The sequence below is a fragment of the Rattus rattus genome, chromosome 2 (assembly GCF_011064425.1).
Source record: "Rattus rattus isolate New Zealand chromosome 2, Rrattus_CSIRO_v1, whole genome shotgun sequence".
NCBI classification, from domain to species: domain Eukaryota; kingdom Metazoa; phylum Chordata; class Mammalia; order Rodentia; family Muridae; genus Rattus; species Rattus rattus.
This window is the reverse complement of record NC_046155.1, coordinates 114,319,088-114,334,269: the sequence shown is the minus strand read 5'-3', so window position 1 is coordinate 114,334,269 and position 15,182 is coordinate 114,319,088. Positions and strand designations below refer to the sequence as shown.

Sequence of the window (15,182 nt, the reverse complement as noted above, 5' to 3'; positions counted from 1 at the left end):
GGATACCTAAAACAATTCTGAACAATAAAGGAACATGAAGAGATACCACTGTCCCTGACTTCAAGCTATACTATAGAGCAATAGTAATAAATATCACATGGTATTGGTATAGACACAGATAGGTGGGTCAATGGAATCAAATTGAAGACCCAGAAATAAACCCATACACCAATGGACACTTAGTTTTTGACAAAGAAGCCAAAACCATGCAATGAAAAAAAGAAAACATGTTTAACAAATGGTGCTTGTCTAACTAGAAGAATGCAGATAGATCCATATTTTTCACCCAGAACAAAACTCAAGTCCAAATGGATCAAAGACCTCAAGATAAAATAAGATACATAAAACTATATCTAATAGAACAGAAACTGGGGAATAGGCTTGAATTCATTGGTACAGGAGAGAACTTCCTGAACAGAACACCAACAGCATAGGAACTAAGATCAACCATTAATTATGAAATGGAAAAGCTTCAATAAGGCAAAAGATACTATCATTAGGAAAAAATTGGAGCCTACAGACTGGGAAAACATCTTTGCCAACCACACATCTGATAGAAGGCTACTATCCAAAATTTGTAAAGAAAACAAGAAGTCAGAAACCAACAAACCAAATTGACAAATTTTAAAAGGGAATTGAGAGCTAATCAGAAAATTCTCAACATGGGAATCTTGAATGACTGAGAAGTACTTAAGAATAATGTTTATTATACTTAGTCATCCAAAAAATGAAATGAAAACAACTCTTGAGTTTCATTTCTTACAAACAGCAGAATGTCTACAGTCAAAACCTTAAAAGGTAGCCCATGCTGGTGAGGTTCTGGAGCAAGGAAACACTCTTCCATTGGTGGTGGGATTACAAACTTATACAAACACTATGCAAATGAATTTTCAGTTTCAGAGAATTGAAAATAATTCTACCTGAAATCCCAGTTATACCACTCCAGAGCATATACTCAAAAATGTTCCTTCATCCTATAAGGACCCTTGCTCAAATATGTTCATAGCAAATTTATTTGTAATATCCAGAAACTGTAAACAATATAGATGTCCTTCTACTGAAGAAAGGATTAAGAAAATAAGATACATTTGCACAATGCTATACTATTCAGCTATTAAAAACAAGGACATCAAATGGCTGAGACACACCTAAAGAAATGTTCAACACCTTTAGTCATAGGGGAAATGCAAATCAAAACAACACTGAGATTTCACCTCACACCAAGATCACAAACTCAGGTGACAGCAAATGCTGGCGAGGGTGTGGAGAAAGAGGAACACTCCTCCATTGTTGGTGTGATTGCAGACTGGTACAACCATTCTGGAAATCAGTCTGGAGGTTCCTCAGGAAATTGGACATTGAACTACCTGAGGACCCAGCTATACCTCTCGTGGGCATATACCCAAAATATGCCCCAACATATGAAAAAGACATGTGCTCCACTATGTTCATAGCAGCCTTATTTATAATAGCCAGAAGCTGGAAAGAACCCAGATGCCTTCAACAGAGGAATGGATACAGAAAATGTGGTACATCTACACAATGGAATATTACTCAGCTATCAAAAAAAAGGACTTTATGAAACTCATAGGCAAATGGATGGAACTGGAAAATATCTGTGAGGTAACCCAATCACAGAAAAACACATATGGTATGCACTCATTAATAAGTGGATATCAGCCCAAATGCTCAAATTACCCTAGATGCACAGAACACATGAAACTCAAGAAGAGTGACCAAAATGTGAATGATTCACTCCTTCTTTAAAAGGGGAACAAGATTAACCTTGGGAGGGAATAGGGAGGCAAAGTTTAGAACAGAGGCATAAGGAACACCCATTCAGAGCCTGCCCCACATGTGGCCCATACATAGGAGCCACCAAACTAGATAAGCTGGATGAAGCAAATAAGTGCAGGCCGACAGGAACCGAATGTAGATCTCTCCTAAGAGACACAGCCAGAATACAGCAAATATATAGATGAATGCCAGCAGCAAACCACTGAACTGAGAACGGGACCCCTGTTGAAGGAATCTTAGAAAGGACTGAAAGAGCTTGAAGGGGCTTGAGACCCCATATGAATAACAATGCCAACCAACCACAGCTTCCAGGGACTAAGCCACTGCCCAAACACTATACATGAACTAACCCTGGGCTCCAACCTCATAGGTAGTAATGAATAGCCTAGTAAGGGCACCAGTGGAAGGGGAAGCTCTTCGTCCTGCCTAGACTGAACACCCAGTCAACGTGATTGTTGAGGGGCGGGCGGTAATAAGGGGAGGATGGGGAAGGGGACACCCATAAAGAAGGGGAGGGAAAGGGGCTAGGGGGATGTTGGCCCGGAAACCAGGAAAGGGAATAAAAATCCAAATGTAAATAAGAAATACCCAAGTTAATAAAGATGAAAAAATTTTAGCAAAAAAAAAAAAAAAAAAAAAAAAAAAAAAAAAAAGGGACATCGATCTGCATTCTTCTCCATGCTGACCTCCAGTTGAACCTGAGGACCCAGCTATACCTCTCTTGGGCTTATACCCAAAAGATGCTCCAACATATGACGAAGACACATGCTCCATTATGTTCATAGCAGCCTTATTTATAATAGCCAGAAGCTGGAAAGAACCCAGATGCCCTTCAACAGAGGAATGGATACAGAAAATGTGGTACATCTACACAATGGAATACTACTCCGCTATCAAAAACAATGACTTTATGAAATTCATAGGCAAATGGATGGAACTGGAAAATAACATCCTGAGTGAGGCAACCCAATCACAGAAAAACATACATGGTATGCACTCACTGATAAGTGGATATCAGCCCAAATGCTCAAATTACCCTAGATGCATAGAATAGGTGAATCTCAAGAAGGATGACCAAAATGCAAATGCTTCACTACTTCAAAAGTGGAAAAAGAATACCCTTGGGAGGGAATAGGGAGGCAAATCTAGAACAGAGGCTGACGGAAAGGCCATTCAGAGCCTGTCCCACATGTTGCCCATACATATACAGCCACCAAACTAGCTAAGATGAATGAAGCAAAGAAATGCAGGCTGACAGGAACTGGATATAGATCTCTCCTGAGAGACACAGCCAGAATATGGCAAATACATAGGCGAATGCGCCAGCGAACCACTGAACTGAGAACAGGACTCCCGTTGAAGGAATCAGAGAAAGTACTGAAAGATCTTAAAGGGGCTTGAGACCTCATATGAAAAACAATGCCAACCAACCAGAGTTTCCAGGGACTAAGCCACTACCCAAAGATTATACATGGACTGACCCGGGCTCCAACTGCATAGGTAGCAATGAATAACCTAGTAAGAGCACCAGTGGAAGGGGAAGCCCTTGGTCCTGCCAAGACTGAATCCCCAGTGAACAGGATTGTTGTTTGGAGGGTGGTAAGGGGAGGAGAATGAAGAGGGGAACACCGATCAAGAAGGGGAGGGGTAGGGGTTAAGGGGATGTTTGCTTGGAAACCGGGAAAGGTAATGACAATTGAAATGTAAATAAGATATAACCAATTTAGTAAAGATGGAGAAAAGGAAAATAAAAATTATTAAATAAAACAAAACAAGGACATCATGAATTTTTCAGGTAAATGTATGGAACTAGAAAATATCACTCTGAGTGAGGTGTTATTTTATCCAAAAGTCATACTTGGTATGTTCTCATTTATAAATATATATATTAGCAATAGTGAGGTAAGCCACCACAAAAGTACGTGCATGGCATGTACTCACTTATAAGAAAATATTAGCAATAAAGTACAGATAACCATGCTATAATCAATAGACCCAAAGAAGCCAAACAAGGAGGGCTGAAGGAAGGATGGGACATAAAAGAGAAATCTAAGGTGGATAGGATGAAGAGGGAATGGGAAGTGTGGCAGGCTGGGATGGGATATCAGATGCAGGGAGAGTGGGAGAAGGAGAAGGGAAATTAGTAGTGGTGTGACTCTAGATTGTGACAGAGACTTGGGATGGGTGAAACCCTGGGGGTCTATGGGAGCAGTGGGGGATATAGAATCTGAACTACTTTCTGTAGCCAGGCAGGACCACCATTAGAGGGACAAAGATAGCAACTTATCCACAAAGCCTTCATTTCAAAAACTGTCCTGCCTCTGAAATGTGCAAAGGCAAAGATAAAGCAGATACTAAGGGAATGGCCAATGAATGACTGCCCCAAAATGAGACACATCTCTTGTATTAGAACCAATCCTTGACACTATTAAAATACTCTGTTATGTTTGAAGATAAGAGACGAGCATAACTGTTCTCTGAGAGGCTCCATTGTTCACCTAATGGAAAAAGATGCAGAAACACACAGTCAAAAATTAGATGGAGCTCTGGGAGTATCGTGGGAAGGAATGAGGGATGAAAAAGGACAGGGACTCCATAGGAAGACCAACAGAGTCAACTAACTTACACACTTTTGGCTTCCATAGCTGAATCATGAACTGAAGAGTGAGCATGGGCTGTAACCAGGGCTCCTGCATATATGTAGCAGATGAACAGCTTGTTCTACATGGGGGGCCCCTAACAAGAGAAGAAGGGGTTTTCCCTGAATCTGTTGCCTGGCTGCAATTGGATCTCATTCCTCTAGGTAGGCCCTTTTCTGACCTCATTGGGAGAAGATATACTTTGTGCTATAGTGACTTAATGAGCTGTGGTGGGCAGGGGTGATACAGAAGTGGCAGTCAGTATAGGGATTATAACTAGAGGAGACTCTATCTCCTCCTTTGAGAAGGAAAGGAAGTAATAAAGGGAGGTTCTGTGTGAGGGGTTACTGGGAGGAGAGGGGCAACTGATATTAGTATGTAAAGAGAATAAATTAATAAATTTAATTTAAAAAAGAGATTGCCAATATTCGTTTGTTTGTTTTGGCTTTGTTTTATATTTGTATTTGATTTGTTTACTATATTACAATGTCGAACACAAAATTACATTTCAATAATTGACATGTGTTTCTAAAAATTTGAACAAAAGTGAATTCTTCAAATGTGATAATTTTGTTGATTTTTAAAATATTATATTTTTATTTATGCATTTATGTATTTAGTGTTTGTGTGTATGTTTCTGTGAGCATGCATGTCATGTCACAGATGTGATAGTCAGAGGAAAGAATGCTCTCAGTTCTCTCCTCCTACCATCTAGGTCCCAATAATTTGAGTCAAGTCATCAGTTTGGCAGCCAGTGCCTTAACTAGCTGAGTCATATTATCGACCTCTTGTACATTTTTGAACAACAATATAATCTTTGATAATTAGACATGTCTAACCTTTGACCATGGGACGCATGCATCCAAGTTTAGGTAAGAATGTAGTCTAACAACATTGTAAACATGACTAAAAATGATGAGATGATTTTTATTTGGTAGTTTATACAGTAATTTTATGCATGTGTCTGAAACATGAATTTTGCATACAGAATATTATGTTGTAATAGAAAGAGGTTGAACACACGTGCAAGACATTTTAGAAAAAATCAAAGTGTTATCTGATTGGATTCACTTGATATTTTTTCATGCTTCATAGTAAAGTCTCAGCTCTTTTGTCACTTCAGAAAATTTATACAGAAGAAAATTGTTAACCAACCTCTGCCCACTCAGTAGAACCAAGAAGGCCAAATTCTTCAGCATCCCAGCTTGCAAACAAAATAGTTCTTCTAGGCCTCCAACCTAAAATATATGTGAATAACATATAAATTCTTGAAAAATATATAGCATCTAAGACATGGAGAAGTCTCCAAGAAGGAAAATCCCAAAATGCTGAGGATTTTTATTGTAAAAAGTAGGAATTGTTGCCCTCACCTTTAGTTACACAAATTTATTTTGTATTTTTTTAAAAATGAGACTTGCTAGAATCACATAGTATAATTGTATTCTAAAAGGAATAATGTAGACAGTGAAAGTCTCATGAAGTCATACAAAATTTTATGTTTTACAATTCCCCATGAACAGGAAATCATATTCCTGACACAGAGGGGGAAACCACTGGTACTGCCAGTGCTGCAGTGGCAGACAGAAATGTGGGAAACCATTTAGAAACATCCCATGTTGTTCTAAAATAGCATGACCATTTCTTTTTGTGAGGTTTTCCTTCACTGTCTTGTAAAATTATTTATCAAGGGCTAACTTTTAGATATCAGTATCCATTGATAGTGAAAACCTTACACTTTGATAAGTAGGGCTTGGAGTTGGAGAAAATCTGATTCTCTTACTTCCTAGAATCTAAAAAGGCTGCGCCATACAAACTGACTAACCCTTCATGTCTTCATATAAAGTCCACTATAGCAGAATAAGGGAAAGATATCACTTGTTTATCAGGAGCATTAAATGGAATATGATTTCAGAAGCACTTAACTTAGTAAATGTTATAAGGTCAAAAATATTATATTATATTATATTATATTATATATATATAATATATTAATATAGTATATTATAAAAATATAATATATAATATTTTTGAGGGGCTGGAGAGATGACTTTCAGCAGGTAAGAGTGCTGATTGCTTTTCTACAGGTTCTAAATTCAATTCAGCAACCATATTTTCAATCAACCATCCGTATGGGATGCGATGCCCTCTGCTAGTGGGTCAGAAACTGAAAGCAGGGCAGTGGTGAGCACATCTGTATTCCTAGCTCTCAGGCAGCAGAGTCAGGCTAACTTCTGAGCTTGAGATCAACCTGGTCTACATAATGAATTCCAGGACATTCAAGGCTGTTATAAGATAAACTTTTGCACCCTCCGAAGAGAGAAAAAAAAAAAAAAAAAGAACCAAAAAAGAGCAAAAAAACAAAACAAAGCAAAACAAAAAAACAAAAAACAAAAAAAGGAAAAAAATTATAACTATTGAACTTAACAGTTTCTTTTTGTCGAATGTTTTATGTATCTTTTAAATTCCCTATTCTCCTATTCTTTATCACTTCATTTTTTTAAGTACATTGCTAAATTATGACTGCTGATTTGCATTCAATGTAAATATTTTCTTGTGAAATCATGAAACCTTTTGTAATAAGATTAAATACAACCAAGTTCATTAACAATGTACATGGTCATCTGGCAAATTTTGTTTGTTAAAATGTAAGGAGTGCACTTCTGACTTATTTTGAACAGAGATAACATAAGTTTGCAATGTGTTAACCCCAATTTTGAACTCTGTCACACATCACTTGGCAATTATCTATTAAATCAGAACAGAACTCAGAAAATGTCTTGGGGGTTGCTATGGCATTAAAATAGATCAAACATGTGTAAAGAATTTCTCAATATGCGAAGTAAATATACATTGTTATTGTTGATTTATAGCTGAGGGCTACAAGATATCTCTGCTAATAAAGGTACTTGCTGCCAAGGCTGACAGACTGAGTTCAAACCCTTCCTGGAATTCATAATTGCTTATTTCAAATTGTCAGTTTACATACAAATATTCTATTAACTTTATAATATAATGAAAATAATAAAAATATAATTAACTGATATTAATGCTTGCACTGTTATTGATACTTTTTCATTGACAATGTTGCGTTTTCATTTATTTATTTGGCTTTTCTTTTGTGTACTCTGGATCTAGGAAAGTGCTTCTGGCACACAAGGCACATGCTCTGACACTGAGCTACTTCACAGACACTGAAATAGTTTTTTCAAACTCACTTTGCCAAGGATTAAGGTGAAGTTCCCAGAAATTGGGAGTTTGCTCAGTTTCTCTTACCTTTCTTCTTCAGAGTTCCAAAGGTCCTGACAATTTCATGAACAACAGCTGCTCCACTCTGAGGGTCAATGCCACCAAACACCCAAGCATCTCTGTGCCCTCCAAGAATAACATATCTGTCTACAAATCAACAGATTGCAGATCTCAGGCAGAGGAATATGCAAATGACTCAACATATTTCACAACTGCCAGGGACACGGGAACCCCACCAAGCCACATGCTCCACTATGTTCATAACATCCTTATTTATAGTAGCCAGAAGCTGGAAAGAAACCAGATGTCCTTCAACAGAGGAATGAATACAGAAAATGTGATACATTTACACAATGGTGTACTACTCCTCTATTTAAAACCATGATTTTATGAAATTCTTAGGCAAATGGATGGAACTAGAAAATATCATCCTGAGTGAGGTAACCCAATCAAATAATAACACAGATGCTATGTACCCACTGATAAGTGGATATTAGCCCAAAAGTATATCCACAATACCACTCACAGAGCTTATGAAACCAAGAAGAAAGAAGAGCACAACAAAATGGTGATGCTACAGTCCTACTCAACAAAAGGGAGAAGAAATTAATTTCAGGGAGTAGAGGGAGAGGAGGATCTGGGAGTGAGAGAAGAGGAGGATGTAAAAAGGCTGGTAGGATCAGGTGTGGGCAGAAAGGTAAGAGAAGTACAGAGGACCACGAATATGAAGTTGTGTAGCAATGGAGGAGGGGGAACTTCGGGGAGCCACTAGAAAGTCCCAGATGTCAGGGCCTTAAGATGTTCCTAAGACCCAATATGGAGGGCATTAGCCAAAACACCCAACAAATGGGATAGAGAACATAATAGTGGACAGGCACGGCCTCTGCTAGAGGGGTGGGGCCACCCACCCACTCAAATATATTGACTCAGAATTTCTCCTTGCTAAAGGAAATGCAAGGACAAAGAGTGGAGCAGAGACTGAAGGAAGGCCATTCAGAGACTGCTCCACCAAGGATCCATCCCATCTGTAGACACCAATTCCAGACACTATAGCTGAAGCCAAGAAGAGCTTACTGACAGGATCCTGGTATAGCTGTTCCCTAAGAGGCTCTGGTGGAGACTGACCAATTCAGATGGAGATGGATGCAGCCAAACATCAGAAGTTAGGAACTGAAGGAGCTGAAAGGGATTGCAACATCTTAGGAAGAACAATAATGTCAATCAACCAGACCCTCCAAAGCTCCCAGGGACTAAACCACCAACTAAAGAATATATATATGGGAGAATCCATGGCTCCAGCTGAGGATTGCCTTCTCCTCAATGGCCCAGAGTAGGAGAATGCTAGGGAACTGAAGAAGTAGTGGGTGGGCTGGTGGGAGAGCACCCTCATAGATGCAGGGTTGAGGTGATACAGTGTTCATGGAATGGAGACTGGGAAAGGAAATAACATTTGAAATATAAATAAAGAAAATAACCAATTAAAACCAAAACAAAAAAAGAAGCACAGGAAACTATCTGTCTCGCTCCTCGCAGTTCTCTAAACTGTTGCCACTTTGTGTTCATTGTTTTCACAGAAAATACAGCGCTTCTCTTCTTTTCTTTTTCTTTTTTTTTTTTTCTTTTTTCTTTTTTTTTTTTCCGGAGCTGGGAACCGAACCCAGGGCCTTGCGCTTGCTAGGCAAGTGCTCTACCACTGAGCTAAATCCCCAACCCCCAGCGCTTCTCTTCTTAGACCTCTTCCATATGACATTCAGTAACTGTCTGTGACCATTTCTGTGTACTATAGGAAGAAAATACTGCTTGGGTTTATAGTTTGAGGGACAATATTTTCACGTTAGTTTAGGTATTTTTCACCCTTAAATGGCAAATTCTTCTTTGAAATCATGATCACCTTGACCTTGGTTTATGAGTGCTTCAATACTCCACAATTCCATGGTTTGTCACATACCCTGTACAAAATAATCACCTAATAATATTCAATAAGTCACTTATGCATGCCCATATACATGTATATACTCATATGTTACTAAATTACATATGTTTATATATATGTATAAACTAACTTATTTACATGTGTAAACTAAACTTTTTTGTAAATATAAGACACATATAACTATAATATATATATTATTTTATATAATCATTAATTTTATAAAACTCTTGCTTCTTTAGTAAGAGATTGTTTATTCTTCTTACAGTAAGTCACATAACAGCAATTTCCACAATTGGAAGGAAATAATATAAAATCGAGTCAAATTACATGAGAACTTCTCTCAGAAAAAGAAATAAGTAGCATATTTTTAAGAAATATATGCAATTAACTTTTACTATTTATGTTAAAACTAATAACAATCAAATAAATCATGAGGCATCAAGTCCCAAATCCTACAGAATCAAAACACATAGCAAAATATGCCCAGTTCCCCAACTGAGTCTCACAATGTACCCAAACTACACTAAAGGGAGGCACATGCCTAACAGTAAATAGCCAACAGAAAACGAAATTAGCAATACTTTTGGAGATTGTGTTTCTCATATTGCTTTATTTGGGCAATTTTCAACCTTTCTGATCCTTTGTTTATGAATGATGTTGTCTGATTTTTTTTTGTTTTGTTTTTATGTGTGTGTGTGTGTGTGTGTGTGTGTGTGTGTGTATTTTCACATGTACATGTACTGCTCATGGTTCTTTTCTCTCTCTCTTCTTTTAACTTTTGTTTTATCATGTTTTTATTTTCTTCTGTTTTGTTTGTTTGTTTGTATGCCTAATTGTTTTGTAAAGAAAAAAGTAAAGCATGGAGATGTATGGATAGGGAGGATCTGATTAGAAATGAGAGATGGGCAAATGTGATTAGAACCTAGTGTATAAAATGGTTTTCAGCAATAAACAAAGAAATAAAGCAGCTTATCACTCTCACTTGTCCCCATATTTTCCTGTTACTGTTTTTGTAACACATGCTACAAATGGTACACTGTAACTGGAATGTCTTAGTTTGTACTTTGATGAGCTTCACTCAGGCAGCAGTGGTACATGACATTTGATCCACCAATATTTGCAAAATACATACTCCATTTACCTGGTTCCACAGCTCCTTTGAGGGTACCAATAACATTGTAGATTCTTGTCACTTTATTGTAGGAGTGAATATGCAGCTTGACCTTTCTAAATCAAATATAAAAATTCAGTCATTGAGAATACCAGTTAACTGATTTAACACATTTCTTAAATCTGCCATCATTATTTAAAAAGATTTTTATTTGTTTCCAAATGAAAAGTAACATTGACTTTTTTATCTTTTTTTTACAGTTCATTCATTATTCCCCTCCTAGTACACGCTCTGATAATTCATGCTGTTCTTCCTCCCCTGTCTCCAAGAGGATGCTTTCCCTACTCCAGCCCACCAGACCTTCCCATTACCAGGGCCCCCAAGTCTTTATACAGTTAGGTGAATCTTCTCTCACTGAGGCCAGACCAGGCAGTTATCTGCTGTATATGTGCCAGGGGCCTAGGACCAACTAGTGTACGCTGCTGGGTTGGCGGTTCAGTGTCAGAAAAATCTCAGGGGTCCCAGAAGTCTCAACAAACACTGACTAATTTTAATGGTCCTAAAATCATTGTTTTATTCAACTTCTGGTTTTATTGCTTGATGGTGTTAACTAGGCCTTACTTTTTTTTTATTTTTGATAATTGTCCTTTTTAAAAGTATTCTGAATAAAAGGATTATAAAAATATCTCAACTGTTTTGAAAAGTTTCCAGCAAAGCCAGGTCCCACGTTGTAAGGCACTTTTAGTCCTCCCTTCCAGCTGCTGTCAGGGGGTGCGGAGCCACCCATATGTCTGTTGGACATGAAAATTAATTATTACCTACATAAACTTTGAAACAACATGTTAAAATGCCAGGTCATCTTTTGGTCTAGATCATCTTCTCATAGAAGCTTCTATGAACAAACAAAAAACAATTGTCCTTTCCTGAAAGGTAGTGTCCACAATCAATTCAATTTTGCAGATGAGTAATACAAGGATAGGAATGAACAGAGAGCAATGACCAAAGTTATGGTGGAAAGAGGTGCAGCTGATATTTAAATTATTTATAAGAATCTAAACATTGTTACTACTGTATAATGGAAAACCATATTTTAAAACTCTGACTCTCTAGCACATGTACTAAAGGAAGAATCAGGAGTCTGTCTGGAGTCTCTCTCTCTCTCTCTCTCTCTCTCTCTATATATATATATATATATATATATATAGTCATCTTTCTTTAAGTATTTTCATATGTAACTATTAGGAAGAAACAAAGAACTAAAGAACAGAAAATTTTATTCCAAGAAGAGATCCCTAAATTTCAGTTCATTATTTCACAAAAGAAAAAGCTACAACAACAATCAAAAATAAAATAAAATAATAAAATAAAACCCTAGACAGATCAAAGGATTTTGGTGAAGAGCTACCATATAGCTCTAGCCTTCAGGAATGTATCCACTAGAGATCTGAGGAGCTGATATTGTAAGATTTCTAATGGAATTTTATCTTCACCATATCTCTGTAACTTCTAGCAAAGAATGAACTTTCTTTATTTTGATAGGAAAATAAAGCATAACCTCACTGACCAGGTTGATAAATGTACTTATAGAAAAATATGTAAATTATAGTTGAACAATAATGATTTCTTTCTTAACCCTTTACTAAATTTTGTTTACATTCTGCTGTAAGAACATAAGAGAATTAGGGAGCCTGCCGAGCTCATTTTGGATTTCTTTTTTTTTTTTTAATTACTGGTTATTTTGTTTATTTACATTTCAAACGTTATCCCCTTCCAGGTTTCTCCTACACAAATCCCCTGTTCTGTCCCTCTTCTCCCCAGCTTCTATGAAGGTGCTCCCCCATAGGTTCAGTCCCACCCACTCCTGCCTCACTGCACTAGCATTCTCCTAAGCTGGGGCATTCAACCTCCACAGTACCAGAGGCCTGCCCTCTCATTGATGCTAGGAAAGGCAATCCTATGATGCATATGTAGCTGGAGCCATGGGTTCCTCTTTCGTTGGTACTTTAGTCCCTGGGAGCACTGAAGAGTGGGGTGGCATCTGGTTGGTTGCTATTGTTTTTCTTTCTATGAGGATTCAAACCCCTTCAGTTCCTTCAGTTCTTTCTCTAGCTCTTCCACTGGGGTTCCCAGGCTCAGTCTGATGGTTGGCCATGAGCACCCACATCTGTATTGGTCAGACTTTGGCATAGTCTTTCAGGGTAGAGCTATACAAGATTCCTGAAGCAAGCCCTTCTTGGCATCAGCAATAATGTCTGGATTTGGTGTCTGCAGATGGGATGGATCCCTAGGTGAGTCTGTCTCTGGTTGGCCTTTCCTTCAGTCTCTGTTCCACTCTTTGCACCTGCATATCCTTTAGACAGGAACAATTCTGGAATAATACTTTTGAGGTGGGTGGGTGGCCCCATCCCTTAACCAAGGGCATTGTGCAACTTCTGGATATGGTCTCTACAGGTTCTGCTCCCTCTTTGCTGGGTATTTCAGCTAATGTCATACCTATTGTTTCCTGGGAGCTTCCTGCTTTCCTGGAATCTGGGACTTTCTACTGGCTTCCCCCAGTAGCCCGTCCCTCACTAGTACAAACCTTCCTTCGATTTCCTGACCATCTGAACTTCTTCCCCATCTCCTCCCACAACTGATTCTGGTCCCCTTCCCACCTCCCTCCCAGGTCCCTCCCATCTACCTCCCATGATTATTTCATTGCCCCTTCTAATTAGGACTAAAGCATTCACACTTTGTTTTTTCTTCTTCTTGAGCTTCATATGGACTGTGAGTTGTATCGTGGGTACTCTTGAGCAAGGTAGTAAAGAACAGACTTGCCTCCACAGTACTATGCTTCCAGAACAAATTATACTATTATCCTTAACACAATCAGCCATTGCCTGACTGAAAACATGGTGGAAGCATTACTGTGTCACATATATGTAGATGGGACCTTTGACATCATAGTTCCAATAATTAATCAATGATCATTTTCATAACTGTCAGACGTTGATTATCCAAATACAAAATAAATTCCAAAATTAGAAACAGTATTTTTAAATTTATGAACATATTTGTATATTGCATCAATCACTTATAGTACTAAAAACTGAACATTTTCAAACATTTGAAAATTATCAAGAATGAGAAATACAAAAAGAGGTATTTTTCTAGCAAAAACTTACTCTAATAGTTTCTGTGCATCATCATATCCAATTGGATGGACAGGAATACTTGGAAGACCGACAGCTTCTGTGAATTCATGCCTGTAGGCATATTCTGAGAAAAAGAAAGAACTTAACTATATTAAAAACAACATTTTCAAATGGGATTTTGTAAATATGATTAAACAAATTCTTCCATACATTATAGAAATGGTAAAATTCCAAGTGTCAAAATGAATGGGGAAAAATTGAATCCCTTATGCATACTTGTGAGAGAATGCAGTCACATGATAGTCTAGATTAACTCTCTTGAAACAGTCAAACAGATGGTTGGAGAGATGTCACAGTGGTGAACAGAACTGGCTGCTTTTTTAGGGGTCATGAGTTCAATTCCCAGCAACCACATAGGGTCATAACAATCTATATTGGATTCTGATGTGCTCTTCTGGAATACAGATGTACAAATAGATGGAACATTCATTTGTAAAACAAATAAATATTGTTTTAAGAAAATTAAAAAAAAAACTCTATAAGATGGAAGATTGGTAAAGATCTTTCCCTCATATGTTGGTTGCCATTTTGTCCTAATGACAGTGTCCTTTGCCTTACAGAAGCTTGTAATTTTACAAGGTCCCATTTGTCAATTCTTGATCATAGAGCATAAGCCATTGTTGTTCTGTTCAAAAAATTTTCCCCAGTGCCTATGTATTTGATGCTCTTCCCCACTTTTTCTTCAGTTAGTTTGACTGTATCAGGTTTTATGTGGAGGTCCTTGATCCACTGGGACTTGAGCTTTGTACAGGGTGATAAGAATGGACCAATCTGCATTCTTCTACATGCTGACCTCCAATTGAACCAGCATCATTTGTTGAAAATGCTACCTTTTTTCCACTGGATGGTTTTAGCTCCTTTGTCAAAGATCAAATGAACATAGGTGTGCAGATTCACTTCTGGGTCTTCCATTCTATTGCATTGATTTACATACTTGTCTCTGTACCAATACCAATACCATACAGTTTTTATTACTATTGCTCTATAATACAGCTTGAGGTCAGGGATGTTGATTCCCTCAAAAGTTCTTTTATTGTTGAGGATAGTTTTCACTATCCTGGGTTATTTTTTTTTCCAAATGAATGTGAAAACTGCTCTTTCTAACATTATGAAGAACTGAGTTGGAATTTTGATGGGTATTGCATTGAATCTGTAGATTGCTTTTGGCAAGATGACCATTTTTACAATATTAATCAAGCCAGTCCACGAGCATGAAAGGTCTTTCCATATTCTGAGATCTTCTTGAATTTCTTTCCTCATAG

General features: G+C 37.7%; 1 protein-coding gene across 2 annotated transcripts in view; it reads right to left on the bottom strand.

Moving 5' to 3' along the window:
• Folh1b (folate hydrolase 1B) overlaps positions 1-15,182 on the bottom strand; it is a 61,046-nt gene that overhangs the window by 26,096 nt on the left and 19,768 nt on the right. For both annotated transcript variants that reach the window (XM_032893270.1, XM_032893271.1), the window contains 5 exons: positions 13,891-13,984; positions 11,419-11,517; positions 10,757-10,842; positions 7,710-7,829; positions 5,592-5,674 (listed from right to left, as the gene is read on the bottom strand). In XM_032893270.1, coding sequence (XP_032749161.1) covers positions 5,592-5,674; positions 7,710-7,829; positions 10,757-10,842; positions 11,419-11,517; positions 13,891-13,984 — 482 coding nt within the window. The remainder of the gene's footprint in view (positions 1-5,591; positions 5,675-7,709; positions 7,830-10,756; positions 10,843-11,418; positions 11,518-13,890; positions 13,985-15,182) is intronic.